At 42.8% G+C, this 19,014-nt stretch overlaps 1 protein-coding gene and 1 long non-coding RNA gene across 2 annotated transcripts in view; one reads left to right on the forward strand and one right to left on the reverse strand.

Moving 5' to 3' along the window:
* Positions 1-14,267, reverse strand: part of bcl11aa (BAF chromatin remodeling complex subunit BCL11A a) — a 33,834-nt gene extending 19,567 nt beyond the window's left edge. The window contains exons 1-2 of the mRNA XM_037271150.1: positions 13,912-14,267; positions 10,395-10,841 (exon numbers count right to left, since the gene is read on the reverse strand). Of these exons, the coding sequence (XP_037127045.1) occupies positions 10,395-10,841; positions 13,912-13,966 (502 nt within the window). The 5' untranslated portion in view covers positions 13,967-14,267. The remainder of the gene's footprint in view (positions 1-10,394; positions 10,842-13,911) is intronic.
* Positions 14,268-15,415: 1,148 nt separating this feature from the next.
* Positions 15,416-18,622, forward strand: LOC119134462. The gene is made up of 2 exons (XR_005100345.1): positions 15,416-15,936; positions 17,995-18,622. It is a non-coding gene; the product is annotated as an uncharacterized LOC119134462 (long non-coding RNA).
* The last annotated feature ends 392 nt before the right edge of the window (positions 18,623-19,014 follow it).

The raw sequence follows: 19,014 nt of genomic DNA on the forward strand, positions 1-19,014 counted from the left end.
AAACCGGTTCATTAGGTGTTCAATCAGCTCTTAAAAAAGTTCATAAGCCACAGCGGCAAGACATATTGATCCTGAATGTTAACACGGTAAAGGATATAAAGCGCAAAAGAAATTTGAATGTTTTGGCAAAGGGGAAAAGAAGGACCACAGGTGAATTCGATGGACATCTGCAATTTATCATTCATACGCCAGTGATGGAAAGCCCGGACAAAATATGGCCTGGTAAACACAAACCATAGATCATTCACAGCAAAACACACACACACATAATACGTAGACACATAAAAATGCATCTCAGAAGACAGACGCTTATGCGTACATGGGTCTGGACATGGGTCATGTCACAACATGTCTCTTTCAGCACGGTGAAGACATTTTTGCTTTCTTTCAATTCCACTTGATTTTTCTCTCTCTTTTGTCGGCCTCCTGCAGTTTTCCTCTTCATCGTGTGAATTTCTAGCGGAATAAATACCTTGAACCAGTCACCGACGTTCTATTAACAGACTTGTCCTTTAACCCCGTAAAAAGAATCTTACTTTTTTGTTGTTTTGGATGCACACCGCCCAATATTTGCTTCTGTACGGTAAATACGATAAAGAGACGATAGACAAACTTCTTCCTCCTACATAAACATAGCTCCCCTAAACGTGAAGCATTTCTAAAGTTTAAATCCAGGATTTCGAGGGGGCCGTATCACAGTGGGACATCATTGCTGGCCCTCATCTGCCAGAGTAAGCTGGAAGCTGATTTCTGTGTTTACACAAGATTAGAGAGCAGGGAGGAAAGAAGCTAGCTGATATGGTAGCTTCAAGCCCAGAAGCTCTCATTTCAAATGCAGCCAACGATGTCACAAATAGCCACTAGGTAGTGGGGGCGACGTATAGCCAGAGGTCAAAAGAAGTTGTAACACCACCACACTGCATCTGTTTGTGCATGCGTGTGTAAATTACCTCCTCGATGCAAAATTGGCAGTAGCAATATGGAGATTTCGAAGAAAGAAAAATTAGAGATATCGAAAAAATGAACTGCAATTAGTACTTCAAGGCCAAAGTGAGAAGAACAGAGTTTTTTTCCTCTGTGACATCAATCACAACAAACCCCTTTTTCTCAAAACCCATCTTAATAAAACAAAAACAATGAAAACTAGTCAAGTCAGAGATTTATTGAAATACTCCAAACAGGTGCAATGAACCACTTTGCCGCCACCATATTAATTGCGAAATGGAAGTAGATTTTTCTTTGCAACTGTTGCTTCACTATATGATTACAGTATTGAAGTAAAGAGTACATTCCCATGCTTTACTGATTCGAGTGAAAAATAATCCAACATTAAAATCAGCAACATTTGTCTTTCAAAAGTCTAATTTACTTTAAAATACACATTTATTTCAATGAATTTACAACTATACTCTGGTCTGATAGTTATAAATAGTAAATAAAAACACAGCAGTATAAATTTGCAATCGTGTAACCTTCTCCTACTGCCCCTTGCTTTTGCGTCACACAGTGCCGAAAGTAAGATCCATAAAGGCATAGTTTGAGATTTTGTTCTATGATAAAACAACAAACTTTTCTATTGTAACATTTGCATTGTTCTTCAAGCCAACAATAAATACGTACCTAGCCATACAACACTGCTCTCATCAAACAATTAGACGTTGGCCAAGATCATCTGTTAATGGACAGTCTCAGCCTTTCACTCTTCACTTCACCCTCCCCCTTTCTCTCGTTCCCATCTCTATCCATATCCCGCCCGTCAGCCCAAGCCCCTCAAGGCCCCACTCTACCCCTATGCCCCTCTCTTCCTCGTCTCTCAGCCCTTCTCTTTCAGCCTTTCACAGTTCCATTCCCCAATTTCTCTCATCACCTAACTTTGTGGACTGGGGCCAGCATTTCCTTTGTACACCAAAGATAAACACTGCGTGTGTGAGTGCCATGTGTGCATGCATGCATGCGTGTGGCTTCCTTTCTCCGTCCGTCTGTCTGTCTGTCAGCAGACACTCTATGAATATACTTTACAGAAAGCCACAGAGCAAACGCAAATTAATCATGAATTAGACAAAGCCCGGAATAAATATATTTTAAGACAATAGATAAAAAATGTGCGGCTATGTATTGTTAACTGCAATCCAGTAGTTCAGACCAAAACATATATATATTGGTTTTATTGCAAAAGTATTGTTAAAAAGAATCACAATTTTGGTTTAGAACATCTGACAAACACAACCCAAAAAATAACCCACAATCTTACTTCACGATGCTTTGGTTTTACTCAGTTCCATTCATACGTTATTTAAAGTGAAATATATTTTCATTAATTTCTACATTGGCATCTATATCAGCACGAGCATCTTCTTCCATTTCGACCACACACACAGCAGAAGTGTTCATGGACACAACACACGTGTGCGTGCAAGAAGGCCCATGAGGGAAACGAGAGAAAAACGGCTAAAAAGTACATTTTAGCCATTCCATTTTGGGTGGATAAATTATCCATTAGATTTCACCATATCTTACAGGGCAATTACATCAAGAAAATGATAGCGGGCACAGGATCAATTATGCATGTTCTTGGCCTAAGACCAAGCACCGGGCACACACACACACACACACGAGAAAATTGCCCATCAGTTCATCTGACTACCTAAAAAAGTTCATTCACTAAATAATTTAGCTGTACTCTGGATACAGTTTCCCCGCTGAATATTAACAACTTTGAAGTGAGTAACAGCAGCCAGAGGTACATGCTGTATGTGTGGCAAATTTGTGTGTGCATGTGTGAAAAGACACCTCAGGAAAGATGCCTCTTGAGTCCCGACGGAGACCACCCCTCTAAACACACATACATACACTTCGTCCATCACGTTGCTCATTTCTGAGCAATTAAGAATTCCTTTTCATCAGGATGTAGCTTCACATATTTCCCCTAACAGCATTTGTACACAAACTGGGAGGAGGACGGAAGAGGAGTGTGTGTGTGTGAGTAGAAAGTAGGAGTAAATAAGTGATTTAAAAAAAGAAGCAACAAAGGGAATAGGAGAAGAAAATCTCAAGATTAATGCTTGTGCACACGTTGTTGATCCCGCTACCCATCTTTGTTCTCATCTTGTGAATTTTGCGTGCTCATTATTCAATGGCAATCAATGTGCTTTATTGACTGTTTTGCTTTGTCTTTCCTCACAAAGAGCTTTTTCCACAGCAAAAAGCATTTTTCATTATTGAAGAATGCGTTTCCAAACATACAGCTAAGTGCCCATAAGCATTTGAATTATTTGATTCTGACACGCAAAACACAGTCAGCCATTATTTCCTTTTATTTTACCTATTTCCATGTACAACTTTTCTTTTACCATTGTTTATAGAAGGGTGAAACTGCCAGCACAAAGTCAACCCCCTTTGGCCAAATTGACTCTAAATATGTTGTTGAGGAGGCGCAAGACAGAACTCAATTAATATGCTTTTTTTTTTTCAACAAAAAAGAAAAAAAGAGTAACACTCAGAGTGAGAAAGAGAGCGAGAGAGAGAGAGAAAGAGATGTGCATTGAGAAATCATTTTACCATGTCAGCTGACCCATATAGGACCTAGCCAGATGGTTTGTTGACTATATTTTTCGTGTGTGTGTGTGTGTGTGTGTGTGTGCGTGTGTGCGTGCGTGCGTTTATAGGACAAACACCGTAATGAGGAAACAGCCGAGACATCATGTAAATTAAATATGTCCAATATCAGGCAAGGCTCTAAATCTTCACAATTAAGAATAATGTAACTTTCATTTATATTAGCCAAAAATCAAGGCAACAAAAAAACACCCATCTCTCACACACACATGCACACACACAATTACCCAAGGCACAAACGTGAAAACACACACGACGCACATACACAAGTATGAAAACGCCCCCTGACATGCGGGCTCTGACAAGCGTGGCGGATGTGCACAGCAAATGTGCATGGTAATAGGCCAATCAAAAATGCAAAACAATTGGCAATTACTGTGAGGAACTAATGGTCATTAGAATTTACAACTAGGTAATGAACTGAAGTCTGCCCACTGCATGCATATTCATAAAGCTATTTGAGCTTTGAAGATTAAAGTAGCGCTTAAAATTCAAATGAGCATTCACAAATTATCTGAAAAAGTCAGCATTGCTGCTGGTGGCGGTTTGTGTATGTGTGTGTGTGTGTGTTCGGGGTGGTCCCTTATGCATAGATTTGTGTTGAGGATTTTATTTTTAAAAAAACATTCCTATGACTGTTTTTAGTTTTTCTGACAATGTGCCCGTTTTGTACATTTATATATTAAATCATCAAAATGTATTCTAATATTTTCAACTGTGAAGAGGATAATGAATCATGATGCTTAATTCATTGACAGGCAGCAGTAGTATTTTTGCATAAGGTCATAATTCAAGTAAAGAATTCAAGGTAGGTCATAAGAATGTGGAACAGCTCTTTGAATGCGAGGGGCTTAAGTGCACATTTAAAACAGAGTTAGTCAGTAGGTGGAACATGTTACAGATCAGGACCCAGTAGCCTTTATATGCTGACTTAAACCTATTATTTTGAATATTTTATCAATTTGCATGCTCAACTTTTCATCTTGTTTTAATCTGCATAGACCCCTGGCAGAAGTTTTTTTTTTACATTTTTTACTTTTTCCTTCCAGGGCCTTTCGGATGACCACTGTATTTACTAACTTGTGTGCAAATATCTAAAAAGAAATAGTTGAGTTTTGAAAAAATCATTTCTTTTTTCTAATATGGAAATAACACGTGATGTTGTCATAAGTGGTTATAGATAGATGCATCTATTTTTATTATATTTGACACTGTTGATGATAACATACTGTATATTGAAGACATAACATTTTTGCTGAGACAAATATCGGTGGCTGACTTTTAATCCAGTCTCTGTAGCAGAACTGGACCTCTTTAAATGTTTAACTGAATGCACCTTATTTGACGCTTTTCAAATATGTGACAATCCGTAGCATTGCAATGAAGTACCACCACCATCTGCAGCTCGTGACTTTCATTCAGCGAGTGGCGCTTGTTAAAGAACGTTTCATCACAGCAGTAGATTATACAATTGACATACTCTTATCCTGTTTGAGGGATACATCCTATTTTGTATGGCAATCAACACCCTTTTCATTTGCTGAGGAAGAAGGATATCAAGTGGAGAAGGTGGTGGGAGAGAGTGAGACAAACACACACATTCACAATGCCAACATAAAAGATTAGACCCACAAATACACAACTGGAAGATGTAAGCATCTCGTCACGGGACTTTCTCTCTCGCATACACTCACACGCATGCACTTGAAAACTACCAACGCATCCCCCTGCATCAATTTGCCAAGTCCCACCACACACACTTTCCAGGCTTGGGACCAGCACTGGAGAGCTCCAGCGACTGTGTTTTGGGAAACTGGCTGAGAATCGAACCAACACTGGCTACATGAACGGCACAAGTCTATAGTGTGTGTAGACGGATTGTGAAGGTCTTAATAACCACACAAAACGAGTCTTTTAAACTATGAGTGCGTGTGTTGGAAAGGGCCCTGTAATCCGATGGCATATATAAATACACTTTGCAGCATATAAACAGGTTTATGAACCCTTCAACATAATAAGAGAGTCACATGTACAAATCTTGCGTTGTCTTAACGCTGTGTGTGCGTGCGCAAAGCAACAAGAATAAACACACCCAGTGGGCAGCAAGTGAGCCAAAAGCAGAAGCTTTTCCCCTCATGCTACCAAGGAGTAAATGTAGCGTGGATACTGCATTGCTTAGATAAACACAAAAGAATCAGATCAATAAACAATCCTCCACCATCAGTGAGTACTGCCCCGGAGTAAGTCGCACATGTCAGGACAGCACTCTAAGTACTACAAAGCAGGAAATCATTCAAATGTGTTGTTTTGCACGATGTTTTGGGGAGAACTGCTGGGTTCTACTAACCAGTCTCTGTCTGTGGGGTGTCAACTCAGCAATCAGCTGTTAATCAAAGAATTTGGGCAATGCGGTCACTTTAACCGTTTAATGTTCCTATTGTCTTTTTAGAAATGTATGTATGTATATTTACTGTATATGTAAATTACTACTAATACACTAGAAGAGGGGTCTCCAATCACCGGGGTGTGGACCAGGAGTGGTCCATGCAACATTGGGTACCGGGCGGCAGAAAGAGACTGAACAAAAGGTGATTTATTGATTATCAGAGTCTGAAAGAAGTTTGGTTTTGAAATTTAGGTACGTTCACCTGTGACTCTGTACGCATGTAAAACTGATCATAACACAATACAGTCGTAAAAAAAACGTGTTTGAAGAGGAATGTGGAAAAAACAGCATAGGGAAAATCAACAACTTCCAAGAAAAATATAAAGCTGAATTGAAGCAACAATTCCTATAAAATAGGAGTTTGGGACTACAAGTGATTCCTGTTTTGCATAATTTGCAGCAAAATGGTCACAATTGGAGCAATAATGCCTACGGAATAACTGGCTTCCATTTCCAACATCCTATTCATGCAAAGTAAGATTTTCTGCAATGACAGCAATCAAAACAAAATTACGCAGCAGGTATAAGTAACATGGTGTCTCCCATTACTCCAAGATGGGGCCCATTCACTGAAGAAAAAAACAAATGCAGGGTTCACTCTAATTTCTACGACTACATTCAGTGTAATGGTGTGTTTGAATTTGTTGTTTGTCAATCAATCCAAATATTGCTTTACATGCTTTGCTTTCTTTACATATATATATATATATATATAGTATGATAAGTTCAAACGCTATCCAATCCCCAACTAACACATTTGTAGAATTACACGATTGTAAATAAGCAGTGAATATAAAGCACAATGCAATTTGTTGTCCCCAACAGCAAATTATTCGCTGTGTCAGGTTGCCTGTGTCCTCCCACTGCTGATATTCTGTGCCTCCAGAAAGATATTTACATTTCATAAGCACATTCCAAACCCAAGAAGCCAAGTTCAAAAAGACTGCACTCAAGTCCACTAATAAATCTTGTGTTGGAAAAAGGACGAAAGAGGGGCTATCAATAGATTAGTGATGGCAGCCTGTGTGTGAAATCTCTTTGTAGGCTCGCTGCAGCGTGAGAGACACACACACACACTAAATACATCCAAAGTGGTTATCATCGGCATTAACTGCTAAATGTTGCAAAGAAGGCAGACAAATGCATGAGTGAAAAAAAAATGAAATGGTTGAAAATAAAAATTGAATAAAAAAAAAAACAGAACAGAGCAAAAAACAGAGAGAGAAAGAAATAGAGGAATGAGGTTGAGAATGGGATCTGACACCATGCAAGAAAATAAATGGACCTTGGAGATGAACTAATATGTATTGAGGTAAGTTGCATTAGCAGCGATGATGAGATAATTACAAAACAATAAATCATATCCAACAATCATCAATGGGAATATCAGCAGTAGCAGGCTAATGGCTTTCAGAAACACTTTCAAGTGGGTCTCCATACATTTTAGGCAAGTCGGAATAAGGCCTGTGCTAATGAGCTAACATTGAGAGGGTAGCACGCTTTATCAGCCGATAACATCGTTGGTCAATAGCGTGAACAGTTGTTTCTTCTGGCTCAATTTCAGCTCATTAACGCACATAACTGATGTGACTGTCAAAGGGGAGGAGAAGAGCTGCTGAATTCAAAACACGTCAAAATTAGATTCCGTCAACAAAATAGTACATCACAAACCGAGACTGTTAAAATCCATCAAAACTATGCGGCCGTGAGGTGACACATGTGGTCATTGACACACACACACACGCACGCACGCCCTCTTTTTTGAGACATTAGCAATGCTTTTGTGAATGAACTGCCTCAGGGATTATATCACAATTTTCATCTCAGTCAGGGATTAATAGAATAAATGGGCAAGAGAGAGCACATACTGTATTGTGTGACTATGTGTGTGTGTGTTTGCGGTGGGGAGGTATGCTGCTTTTTTTTGCATGGCTGATTTGCTTATACAATCCTCTCTCTCACACACACACACACACACACACATGCATAAACACACACAGGTAATGCTTCTTCTCCACAGCCGGATCTCTTTGATATGCAAATAGCCGCGGCCAAGCACGAGTCCGGAGCTTTGTGCTCTTCGGAGCGTTGCAGCTGGAGCATCATTGTCGCACTCTGACCACAGATACATATTTCACAACAAGCGACTCGAGAGGCATCACAACATCAGTACACAAAAAAAAAAAAAAGTTACCAAAAAAAAAAAACATTGTCTTATGGGAAAAGATACACGAGTTCCATGAGTTAAGCTGCGATTCCAATTTCAATTCCAGTAAATCATGAGCGATGATGTTGGGACCGTGCTCGCCTTGTAACGGTGATTAAACACCTACCACAGTCTGTATTGTGAGTGCAAACTACTTGGACTAATTTTAAAGAACATACATCTGCGTGAGTTTTCTCAAAAACAGAGTTAATTTGTAATGTCTGACTGGCCTGATTTATTGTAAGGAAAGAAAATCTAATATATAATTAGAGATGTGACTTGAACATAACAAGTCAGCATTAATAAATAAGAAACACACTAAGTGTCCGCTCTCTTCGTTGTTTTGTCATTAGAAATGCCGGGCAGAGATAATCAAGGCTGATGCTCCGGTAGGATTTTTTTCTGACATATTTACTTTGCCATGACAGTTTCAGGTCAATTAGGATGAAAGCAACGGGGCAGGAAGGGGAATACTGGCTTTTATTATCAGAGTAGATTTTTTTTTTTCTCCTAACAGAAAGCTGCTTGAGAGTTGTTGTGTTAAAAAAAATGCAAAGAATTTTCATTGGCTTTCTGTCGTTCAAACTCAGACAAGACATATAGAAAAAGCCATCCTGTTTTCTGCAGCAGTTTGAGTGTACAGCTGTTCATACCAAGACGTTCCCACACACAACGCTATTGAAGCAACCAGGCGCCTGCATTATGATGTAAATCGCTCTAATAACCCAGTTGAGCTGCTAACTGTGTGTGTGTCTGCGTCTGTGCGTGTGTGCGTTGAAATATAGCCACTGCTTAGACAAGCAGGTTTGCCTGAAAAAAAAATGAGACACACCCTCTCCCGCACAGACATAGATTTGTTTTATGTGCGGAAAAAGGTCAAACGTTTGTCTGTCGATAATTTTCCTCGTCCGTTGCTCCTCGTCTTAAACGTTATTCGATGCGGGACAGAGGTCGTACACGGCAATTACTTAATATCCACACAAATACAAAAACAAAACAGCTAAATGGGGGAACAAACTGGAGCACTGAAATACAGTCAAAATGATAACGTGTGTATTTTTATTGTGTCTTTCCACTGCTCTATTTCATCTCCCATCCCTGTTTGACTCTTTCTCTTTCTGCGGTGGCTAATTTGGTACAGACAGGCGGCCACTAAAAACTACTGCTAATTAAAATGCATGGGGAGGAAAAAGATGGCAGCGCAACAAATAATTAGTGGTGTTAAGATGCTTTATATAAATGACTTTCCTTTTCAGAGCTTAACTAATGCTGGCTTTTCCCTCTCAACGCATGCCTGCTTTTTGATTGCTTCGCGAGGGAAAAGATGCGGGACAAGTTACACGTGAGGTCATATCTTAGCGTTTTACCTATGAAGCACGTGGTCCAAAGAAAGATGTTTGAAGAACTAAGGGGAGGGTGTAGAGCTGGGCTGCATTTAGTCGGGCTAGATGTGGCAATGAAAGAGGGGGAAACCACAGCGAGCGGACACATCTGCTCAGGCCACATGAGAGCGAGAAGCAAGCACACACACGTTCAAAAAGAACACACATTCTGCGCGCCCAAACTCAGAAAGAGGCTGTGCTTACTCCTAAGAGGTCCAACTCATAAATACTCACAAGTACTTATACAGCCCTGTATATACTGACCAAGAGAGTCTGGATTTTTTTTTTTTTTTTTTTTAACAATGGCCACAAAATGCATATAAATTTGTCATTCGTCGGAACGAAAGACAGAACTTTATTGTTCCAGGTGTCATTCCTACTTCTGTCTACCCTTATCCGTAGAAAAGCAAAACTCCAAGACTTGTCTTAACGTGTCGTCTGAGACTACACTGGCCTCTGGATAGTTTATGCGGAACACTTGACTGCTTCTCGTCCGTGTCATCTAATGACACACAAAAAAACAAAGTCCGCGCAAGTACAATATGTGCATATTAAAAGATGCAAGCTGGAATCCATTTCCTAATGTGTCTTCTTATTGTAAATGTAGCACCTTATTCACAATCCTTATGGGAGCACAAACATCTGCTCCAAAGGAGAAAATCTGCAAAGCATTGCCTCCCTCCAAGAGGTTTGTTTTTGTATTCTGAGACACCATGTGCATGATGGGAGGTGTGAAAGCGGTTACCTGGGAGGAGCTCCTGTTTGGGGAAGATTCCACGAGGTGACGAGAAGCGGTCGTCGTCGTCTGCCAGCGTGGCCTGGATGCCAACTTCCACGGGCCTTCGGCTGCGCAGAGAGTTCAAGGCGGGAGACGGGGTCAGGGCCAGGCCCGGGGAGGGGGAGGGGGGCTTGTCCAGTCCTCGGCCCACGGTCAGACAGGGGGGACCGTGGCATCGCTTCCTCTTGTGCTCAATGAAGAGCAGGATGTCCGCCAAGGGGAACGTGGCCTGGCACTGGCCACAGGTGAGCAGGTCCTGTTCCGGCGAATGGTGCGGGTCGTGACCCAGTCGCGATAGCCGACCTAAGGTTGAGCCCGCGCGGTGCCCGTTGAAGCTGCTGCTCCCCTCCGAGTGCTCCGAGCAGCGCTCTGACAATTCCTCCGGTAAGACCGCTGCCGTGGAAAGGGGATTGGCTGCAGGAAATAAAGAGTAGGGCCCAAAAAGAAGAAAGAGATAAGAGTGGGAGGAATGAAGGAGAATGAATAAAAGGGAGGAAATTAGAAGTGAAGGAAATCAAGTGGCATATTTAGACAGTCTCATGATTCCCTTTGTTGCAGTTATTTGTGTGAATTGAGGAGGGAGCAAGCCAAACGTGTAAAAATAAGCTTTAAGGGCGCTTAGCATGCAACGCACGGCAAAAAGCCTGTGACCGAGTCTGCCTCGGAGTGGTTACAGTTGTGTTGCGGACCCAATGGCTGACTCGCTTCGGTAGCTACAAATCCAAATTTTAACCGACTTTTTTTTTTCAATGACAAGGGAAATCTGTTTTGATCATTTTTTTTTTTTTTTTACATAACATTTTGACTTTCCAACCCTGTTTTGTTTTATTCCAGTCACTTGCAGACAGAAAGAAAGCGTAACAAACATGTCCAATGTATGCAGGGTCCAGGACAAAAAGTGGATGTCACAGTTTGACTTCTTACGTAGATTGGCTGTTCGAAAATGAGCCTCACCCTTTCGATGTCGGATTAACTCAAGACTACTTTTTAAGAAGGCTTTTGTCAATCGCACAACCTCCCGCAGTCATGCGAACAGAGCAAACGCTGAATTAATAAAGAAGCCTAATTCAGTGTTCTTCTTTTAAAGATCTTCCAGTCGAAGGTGAGGAGTGTGACTCGGCGCTCGCCAGAATGCTCGTTGACCTTCTTTACTCAGCCACCCAATTTCACATTTTAATGAATTTAAAACCACTGAGGATCAAAAAATAGATTTTAATTTTCATCGTCCGGGTGATTGGTACCGATTTTGTCTGATAAAAGGCAAGGCTTGCACAGTGTGTCTTGGAATGCAAGCCAGTGTGTGTCTTTGTGTGTGTGTCTTTTTGGTGTTATGTGGACTACATCCCCCTCCACAAATTATCATTTGAACGCTGCACTCCTGCACAAACCGGGAGAGGGAGATAACATGATAAATTCACCAGCACCAGCACAAGCGCCAGCATCATCCTACATGCACCCCCCTTCCACCCAACTGATTTAACTTCAGGTCAGCGCAGCCTTACGTTTGTGACACACTGCAGTAAAAAAGTGGAAAGATGGCATCACAGTGACAAAATAAGACTGAAATATTGATATATACTAGACAAAAATAGTCTTCAGGTAAAGGAGAAAAGGAAGCCAATGATCTTAATGTTAAAAAGATCATTGTTGCAAGACAGCTCAAGAAAAACACCAAACATAAGTTTAACTAGCAGGCCTACATGTTGTTTTTTGTCATTAATTTAGTTTTGAACAGTTTAAAAAAGTGGTTTGTTTATGCTATCAATAAACAGACATTAGAATTATAGTATGTACTGTATGACGTATACATACATTAAAAAAATATATAATAAAAAGACTGTCGGTTGGAATATATGGCATGTTCATGTTGTGAATAAATTCCCTACGCGGTACGACTTGTACACAAATTGATGCAAAATTTTGCTTCTTAAAAGAGAAAAAGGGGGTTAGGTCAAAGTCTGCGAGGTTGATGACTTGAGGATTTTAGGATCTGTGTGTGTGTGCATGTGTATGACTGAATATGTATGTGTAGTACCTATAGCACCCTCTACCCCCCCCCCCCAAAAAAAAACCCACCCTTACCCCAACACACGAACAATCCTTCCCTCCCAATACTCCCCACACATGCAATAGCAGTGAGTATGTAGAGTAGCAGCCTAAGTGTTCAAGTTCAAGCTCTGAGCTGGATTTTCTGATCGTACTCTGCCTCCTAGCGACAGTTTTTCGCCATGGTCACTGTCACCCAGCATGTAACCCCCCCACCCCCAAAAAAATATATATACTCTAAAACGAACAGCAGCACGGACAGCAGCCAATCAGCATACCAACACATAACCAAGCATTGATGTGTAACTATACAAATTATTGATTTAGTTGTTATCTAATTAAATACAATTTGGTGAACTGTTGAAATACCACGAGGAATAAATTTATTATGACACATGGCCATTCTCCCTACGGTTTAATAAGAAATTATTCACTTTCCCCTAATATATTACACTTGCGTGTCAATGTTGGAGCAATAAACAGGACAAATTACAGTTCAAATGATAAACACGTCGTGCGTAATGAGTCGTTTGACGTAAAACGGTGTTGAAATTGTAACTTTTTTTCTCGAGATAACCACAACCTTGAACAGCTAATACGCTGCTCTTACATCATCTACACATTAATATTTGTCTTGCCTCAGTTTGTTTGGTAGGATTAGAAAAAGATGAAAAATTGGACAAGACGAGTATTTCCTGTTGCTGTCTTGTAACTCCGAGCTGCAAAAACTCTGTTGCGTATGTTTCAGCGAGAAAGTTCCTGCAACTAGGATGAACGCCAATAAATTTGCATAGGGGTTATGATTTTAAAAAGCGAGTATAGGAAATCGATCTGTGCTGTCAGCATGCGCCAAGCGCGGTGCTGCTGTAACGGAGGCATGCAGTTTACAAACACGAGGTGATGATATGTGTTTGCCGCTTCCAGTCATTTCGACTCCCAAGTTTTTCTGTTTTTGGAAAATAATCCCAAAATAGAAAGAGACAGAGAGAGAGATGGTGGAACTTGCTCACAAGACAGTAACTAAGTGATATTCCAAGATCTTTCTCCCCAGCTCTGCTAAGAGCGCGCTCTGCAGCCGCTCAGATGATCTCAAGCCGTGCATGTGCGCGCCTCCACTGACCGGACCGATCGTGGGGGCACCGGAGCAGGAGATAATTTGATCCGGTCACCGGTGACCAATGTTTGGATCCCGTAGCATTTTTTTTTTTTTTTAGAGAGGCTAAAAAACTTATTTTGGTCTCGTTTAAGAACTAATGTATCGCACTTTTGCGACCGCGCTGCTGAGTCCAGCTGACCGCGGGTTCTGAGCGGTCCATCCTGGTATCCTCACGGCTGACGTTCCGATGACTCCCTACCCAGCAATTTCACCCGTATGCAGAATTAACTAAAAGAGACGAAAGCGTGGATGTGGATGTTCCCAATTCTGGTTTGTACTTACGCGAGAAATCCCGTTTACTTAAGTGCTGAGGTTTGCCTTGCTTGCGGCGAGACATGGTGGCTGGCGGCGGCGCTCAGTGCGGATCACATCGGGAAGAGCCGGGGTTACACATTGGAGACTCCGGTGGGGCAAAAGAATGTCTTCATCCGGCGCCTTCGTCATCCACACACAACAACAACAAAAATAATTGCGGGGCGAAAATTAAAAACTAATTACAAATAATACAAAGATGGCGCGGAGGCGAAGATGGATCGCGGGATCGCCTTCATGGCTTTTTTGAGAAAGAAGATCGGAGAAAAGAGAGAGAGAGTGTGTGTGTGTATGAGGATGGAGAGAGAGGAGAGGAGAGAGGGGAGAGCGATGGAAAAAAATGGCAAAAGCCCCCCTCCGCCCCCACCGCCCCCCCTATCCCCCCACCCCCCACCCCCGTGGTTGGGGGTTCAAGTGCACGGACGTGACGTTCCCGGCGAACTTGAACGTCAGGCGGTGGACGGACACCCGACATACAAAAACATGGGCAGGGCCGAGGCACCCGAGTGGGAGTGGGAGTGGGAGGAGGGACGGATGGGACGCGAAATAACAACACCAATGGACGATCATTGGAGAAGAGAGGTAGAGGAGGGGGTGGGCCGCACATGAGAAGTAGACCCGGTGGAAGCCAATGGACACAGAGATCAGGGGGGCCGGACAAGACACACTTCGAAGGAAGGGTGTGTGTGTGTGATGCGAGAGAAAGAGAGAGAGAGCGAGAGCCGGAGAGAGAGTGTGTAATGAAAGCAATATGCAGAGGGAGGGGAAAAGGGACGTGGACGCGAAGCAGGGCAAGCGGAGCCGCCGAGTGAGGCGAGAATGATAGCCTTACTCGTGCACATGCAAAACCCGGCGACTCGCGTGGACGGGCGCCGTGTGCGTGGCCACTGGCATGCACAAACACTTGGAAAACTTTAGTTGAGGCATGTGCGTGTATTGACCAATGCAAGCCACCCGAATTGCAAAACGACTGGCTAAGCAGTGGATGTCTTTATTAACCATATTGCACGACCACTCTTTATTTTAGAATGGAGCAAATAGATTATTTCACTTTTTTTGTATTCAACAGTAGAATTTGTGGCATCATTCAGTAACTCAATGATCTGATCACCCCAAGATGAAAATTTCCTCTTATTGCCGTGTAGGTGTCGTCTCCCGTCCAAGTCACGTCCATCACTCACTTTTCGTCCACTTGAGCCGATTCCAAGCGCGTTGCGCACGCCTTTGGAAGTGCCAAGAGAACGAGTGGATATATTTATCGGGCACTTTCAAACATGCTGTCCAAGAGCCCTTGCCTGTATGTTCTGACTCGGTCCGGGGTGAAACTCAAGCTGCTGACCTTGGCAAGAAGAAGTGCGGTGCTGGCCCATAATAACTATCAGATGTGATTCAGGTTCGAGCTGGAACGGGGGAGGGTTCGTCGTTAGTGGGGGTGGTGTATATAGGAGAAGGAGGAGGAAGAGTGAAGAAGAAGAAGAAGAGGAGGGGGAAGAGATTGTAAATACTCTTGTAATAAAAGGGGGTTTGGTAATGTAAGACGACAGGCTTTATATCGGCAAAGTCGCACGCGTACAGCGAGCAGCCGGTCGGGCATCCTCCGAGGAGACACAATGGGGGTGGAAAGATGGGCTTCGCGCTCGGGAGCCGCCACAAAAGCAACGGATGGGAAAAGGGGAGAGAAGACGGGAGACATAGTGGCTCTTGTGACTGAAGAGAAGACGGGAGGAAGGAGCGAGCGACCCCGGCGTTGGTGGAGGGAGCTTGGAGTGGCGCTTCATGCGAGAGCCCGGAGATTCGCTCACTGACCGAAGAGGACGCGCACTTAATACGGGGGGTGGTGGTGGTGGTGGTGGTGGTGTGGAGAGAGGCAGGCCAGGAGGATGAGGAGGGGGGACTGGGGGTGATGGTAGAGAGACAGAGAGAAAGACAAGGAGAGAGAAAGTCGCCGGAGGAGTGGCGGAGGAGGTTCAACGTCAAGGGGGAAATGCATGACCAGTGAGTGAAATATTTTGCAAGTTGCAACTTGCTCGCATGGCTTGGATAGGACGGGTCGGGCAAGTACGCGCGTGCGTGCGTGAGCGTCCATTTGTGGAAGTGCTCGTGTTGCAGCAGGTTTCTCCGGATATAAGGACAAAACACAAAAGTCTGCATATGATCTTGTACGGTGTATCGTAATAGTATTTTTCTTTTTCTTATGATAAAACGCATTCACGATTAGAGATGTGAATGCATCAGTCAGGATAAATGGAAGTGATAAATTGATGTACAATTTCCAGAGCTGCTTCACACAAGCACGGAAACAAAAACAACAAAGCGGTATGCAGTAAAATGAAATTAGGACAGCGGATTTTGATTAAACGCGCTAGCAGTTCACTGACCACTTTGTGATGATAAAAAAAAAAGAGTAAAATCCTGGATTTCAAAATTCTCCCATTTAGACTCCCTAGCATATAAAGTGGAAATATTTCTTACATATCTATTTCTATTATGATGTGTGATTGAAATACTTTCAATGATATTTTCCCCCCAACACAGTTTAAGAGATTCCCGTCGAGCGTATCGCCTTTAGAAGCCACCGCCCCATTAAAGCGGATTAAGTAACGACTTGTATGAACAAGTGCGTTGACTTTCAATAATACAAATTTCTAGTTTATTCCATGCGTGATACCCTTGGCGTTATTACACTTTCATTCAAATCACTGCAAGCCCATCCAAACTATATGGGCCAGCAAGTTTAAGGGACCCCGACCATACAATCCTGACACGGTTAAAAAGTGCGTCATTTTACAACTCCCCAAATCCAACGCACGCTAACATTGACCTCTCGCCCTACCCGCTCCATCTATTTTACTACAAAATATCCGCATTTCTCTTCCTCCAATCTCCCTCTTCATCCTCACCTGCCACTTTACACTTTCTCCATCACACGTAAACGCGCGTGCACGCAGGGGATTGCTCGCAGCCTGCAGACCTCGGACGTATGGAAAGCGCACTGGGCTTTCTCCATATGGAAATTGGAAACGCACTGCCCGTCATAAATCAGACTTTACAATTGTGCGGCGCAGAGAAAGCTCCCGTGCAGGCGCGCGCGCATGTTTGCATGTTGATTTCAATGCATGATCTTGGACTTTGGCAAAAAATAGCTTCATACATGCAGGTAGTTATTGTAAATCTAAAACAATGTTTTTAATATGCTCTGTACTATATCTGATGTTCATACCATCCCATTAATCACTTCAGCCCTTTTGCTCCGAAGATCTTAGTCGCCCATGTTAAATTCAAGAGTGCACAGTGGCGTTGGTTGTTGTCAAACTATAAGCACATGCGGAGAAGTGTGTGCGCGTGTGTGTGCGTGTGTGTGTGTGTGTGTGTGTGTGTGTGTGTGTGTGTGTGTGTGTGTGTGTGTGTGTGTGTGTGTGTGTGTGTGTGTGTGTGTGTGTGTGTGTGTGTGTGTGTGTGTGTGTGTGTGTGTGTGTGTGTGTCGTAAGGGACGTGAAAAGAGCTGAGAGACAACAGAGCATCAGACCGATGACGGTCACATGGGCGCCTTCCTCTGCACGCACGGCAGCTCCGGGGAAATTGAGTAACTGGGGGCGCATTTCAATATATGGAAATGACCAGGGGGCCCCTGAGATAAATCAGCTCCACATACACCCCCCACCGTATTCACCCCCTCATGCTCTTCTTTACACCTTCATTTCTCTCTTGCTCTCTCGGGTCGCTGCAGTCTATATTGTTTTGAAATCTATCCCAAAATCTGAGCCATGCTTTAAGAGACTTTAATGGATTTATTACACCTATAACGTGAATATATGCCCCGCTCAAAAATTTGCTCATGCAGATAAGGTGACTTATGGTGTTTCCTCTTCGTACACTTGTTAAAGTGCGTGTTAAATGTTTAGGCTACAATAAAACCAAACTTTAGATGATTTCGTGATGCATAGCCTCAACTCCATAAGGGATTTTTTTTTAGTTCACAAATGTTCTGCATACGGTTTGGATATTAGCCTCAAGCAATGGGTTAAAGACTTTTTTCTCTCTTTTCCCCCCCAGGTGTCGTCTTAATTTCTATGCAGAGCTTCAAATCCCTGTCACATCCAGTCTTGCGCTTTGGCAGTGGAATTTCATGTGCACGCACGCACGCACGCACGCACACTCTCGCACACATAGAGACACGCGCGCATCGTCAATTTTCAGCCATCCTAAAAGATTCGCAAAAACGGGGCCAGTCTGGATTTTACAGCGAACTATTATCACGTCGCTGGATGTGCGCACACGTCGCTGCGTCTGCCCGGTGGTATTAGATGAAATCAAGCGGGATTACGCAGCCACAGAACAAATTACCCCCCCACCCCAACCCCCGCCCACCCACCCACACACACACACACACACGATGCGAGATCGAAGTTCAGGACATTTATACACGTATGCAGTGAATGTTATTTATCATTTTATCTCTTTTTTTGACAGAATTTAAATTCACTTCATCGCAAAACGGACAAAGTGAAAGTGCCGCTCGTTATCTCACACCAGGGCCACACAACATCAGATGGTGCAACCCAACTCTTCCTATCAAGTCCCAGGCTAGCCTCCATCACCACTATCCATCTGCCTCTAATGCACGGGCACGTTTATGGCCGCCGTTAGTTAAGTCGTTGTTAATTTTACACTAACTGGTTGTTATGAAGATGAATGACGAGGCGGGAATGACACGCTTGGGACCTTTGCGTTGCAAGATAGAGCCCGGCAGTAGAGCATATAAGGAGATAGTAAAGTGTATTCTGATGTTAAACACGACTGCGTTTAAATGACCGCATACGCCTTGGATAATATGAGGTTAGGCAGTTCCACAATTTAAAGCATTTTGAAGTTTTTTTTTTTTTTTCAAACCAATGCAGCACAAACGGTGTATTTATTTGAATGTATTATTAATGGTCACATTATTCCTCTATATGCATGTACCTTAACAAATACACTGAGCGGGACTAGTCAGGTGTTGATAAAGCAAAGATGGATTGTGCTGTTAAATAATAGTAGCAATGGGTTTACTAGATCGGAGGTGGCATTGAACAG

This window comes from Syngnathus acus, chromosome 15 (genome assembly GCF_901709675.1).
Source record: "Syngnathus acus chromosome 15, fSynAcu1.2, whole genome shotgun sequence".
In the NCBI taxonomy this organism is placed as follows: domain Eukaryota; kingdom Metazoa; phylum Chordata; class Actinopteri; order Syngnathiformes; family Syngnathidae; genus Syngnathus; species Syngnathus acus.